Source organism: Penaeus vannamei, chromosome 28 (assembly GCF_042767895.1).
Source record: "Penaeus vannamei isolate JL-2024 chromosome 28, ASM4276789v1, whole genome shotgun sequence".
Classification (NCBI taxonomy): Eukaryota; Metazoa; Arthropoda; class Malacostraca; order Decapoda; family Penaeidae; genus Penaeus; species Penaeus vannamei.
The window spans coordinates 6,452,343-6,454,842 of record NC_091576.1 but is presented as its reverse complement, the minus strand read 5'-3'; the positions used below and the strand labels follow the sequence as shown (position 1 = coordinate 6,454,842).

Here is a 2,500-nt window from a genome sequence, read left to right as displayed (position 1 = left end):
CTTTCATATTAAATACATCCAAGCTGCTGAATAAATCATTTCTACACACACTCGTTTCTATTGATGTATACAAGAATATAGAAAATAATTGAATTTGAATGCATGTGTATATGTAAAGAGAAGAAAAAAAAGCACAGTATTCGAAGGAGATATGAGGAAGGGAGGACCTCGCCGGCTTCAGGACTTGTCTTCAGGAGGGGGGGGCGGGGGTTCTCGGCAGTGGCAGAACTTCCGGAGGTGGTCCTGCGTCGTGTAAATACAGTGCGGGCTGTTTCCGTACTTGTTTGTGCGGCTCACGTCGTCTATCTGTTGGGGAAATGTACAGTGAGTTTCATCTTGAAGTTCAAGGGGGAATTTTTTTTTTTTTTTCGTAGATAAAAATGCAGAAAAATTTAAAACAAATTCGCATTTGCCTTTTACTCTAGAATGTAAATTCATTGAGAAAACAAATATAAAAAAATGCCTTTACTCATATTTTTATATCGCATCTGAACGGTTTTAACTGCATCTCCATCAGAAATACTTATGTTTTTGATAAAGATACAATCAAACCGAAAGAAAAAGAAAACAAAAAAGAAGAAGAAGAAAAAAAAAAACGCTATGAAGATAAACATCCTTATTTACATCATTTCTTTCTATGTGTCGCAATGCACCCCCTCCCCCCTCCTCCTCCCAGCCTCAAAAAAAAAAAAAAAAAAAAAAAAAAAAAAACGCCAACCAAACAGAACAGAATCCCTTGCCTTGACGGAAAAGGTGTCGAGCCTGATACTATAAGTCAGAGATGCCTCGAAGTGCGCCTGGCCCGGGCTCGTCTCGATGTGGACCTGATACCCGATCTCGCTCACGGCCGTCGAGTCACTCAGGTCGGGCACGAAGCCGTCGACGTCGGCGTTGCGCTTGTAGGAGAGAAGACCTGCCGGGGAGGGAAGGCGTCGGAGGGTCATCATGCCATTGTGAGGTGGATTTTTTTTTTTTCCTTCAAGGCACCATGATGCAAATAGGAGAGGGGAGGGGAGGAAGAGGAGAAAAAGAGGAATAGGAGGAGGAGGAGAGGAAGAAGAGAAGGAGAAGGTGAAGAAGGTGGAAGAGGAGCGAGAGAAAGGGGAGGAGGGCGAGGGGGAGGAGAGGGGAGGAGGAGAAGAGAAAAATAGGAAGAGGAGAAGGAGAAGAGAAGAAGGTGAAGAAGGTGGAAGAGGAGCGGAAGGAAGTGGAGGGGGAGGGGAGGGGAGTAAGAGGAGGAGGAGGAGGAGGAGAAGAGGAAGAAGAGAAGGAGAGGGAAAGGAAGAGAAAGAGGTGGAGAACAAGAACAACAAGAAGAAAATGAGGAGGAGGAGGAGAAGTAAAAGGAAACGTAAAAAATAAGAAAAACAAGAAAATAAAGAGGAAGAGGAGAAGTAAAAGGAAACGGAATAAAAATAAGAACAACAAGAAAATGAGGAAGAAAAGAAGAAGTAAAAGGAAACAGAAAAAAATAAATAAAAAATAGTAGTAGAGCATAGAGACATTATTAGATTTTTTCCTTCAAGGCACTAGGATAAAAATATGAGAAATATGTTTCCTTACACGCAAGAGAAGAAAATTAAAAAGTAGAGGAGGAGTAGGAAGAAGAAGAGAGAGAAGAGATGGAGGAGAAGATGAAGAAGGTGGAAGAGGAGTGGGAGGAAGGTGAGGAAGATGAGGAGAGGAAGACGAGAAGGAGAAGGAGAGGGAAAGGAAGAGGAAGACGTGGAGAATAACAACAAAATGAGGAGGAAGAGGAGAAGTAAAAGGAAACGGATTAAAAATAGGTGGATGAGGAGGGGGAGAAGAAGGAAAAGAGGAAAAAGAAGGAGAAGCAGAACAACAAAGGAAAGAGGAGGGAAATGAGAAGAAAAGAAGAAAGAAAAAGAAAGGAAATGGGAATGGGAAGAAAAGGGGGAGAAGAAGAAAAATGAGAGAGGAAATAGGAGGAAATGTAGTAAAAGGTAGAGAAGAAAAAGAAAAATGAGAAGAAAAGGAAAAAAGGAGAAGGAGAAGGGGAAGACAAAGTAGAAGGAGAAAGAAAACGAGAAGGAGAAGAAGAAAAAGAAGGAGAACGTGAAGAAAAGTGAGGAGAAGAAAAAGGAAAAAAAAGAAAAAGAGAAGAAGAAAATGAGAAGGGAAAGAAAAAGAAGGAAAAGCTTACGTAAAAGTAGGAGAAGCAGTAAAAGCAGAAGAAGAAGAAAAAAAGGAAGAAAAAAATAGAGAGAGGGAAGGAGAGAGAAAGACAGTGGGAGGCAATGAATGGGAGTATCTATATGTATATTAATATCCAGTTTCTTTTATTTAAACAAATAATCAACTACAAAAAAACAATACTAATAAAAAAATAACAATCACCATACGGTTACTATAATATATCATATTTGGCTCTTTATATCATGCCTGGCTCTATAAGTTACGTCAGGATTTTCTTAGCAGATAATAATGATAATAATAATAATAATAATAATAGTAATAATAATGATGATAATAATAACAA

General features: G+C 39.5%; 1 protein-coding gene across 5 annotated transcripts in view; it reads right to left on the bottom strand.

Moving 5' to 3' along the window:
* LOC113816508 (uncharacterized) overlaps positions 1-2,500 on the bottom strand; it is a 42,392-nt gene that overhangs the window by 209 nt on the left and 39,683 nt on the right. For all 5 annotated transcript variants that reach the window (XM_070141299.1, XM_070141298.1, XM_070141296.1 and 2 more), the window contains 2 exons: positions 741-913; positions 1-306 (listed from right to left, as the gene is read on the bottom strand). The exon at positions 1-306 is cut by the window's left edge and continues 209 nt beyond it. In XM_070141299.1, the coding sequence (XP_069997400.1) occupies positions 178-306; positions 741-913 (302 nt within the window). In that variant the 3' untranslated portion in view covers positions 1-177. The remainder of the gene's footprint in view (positions 307-740; positions 914-2,500) is intronic.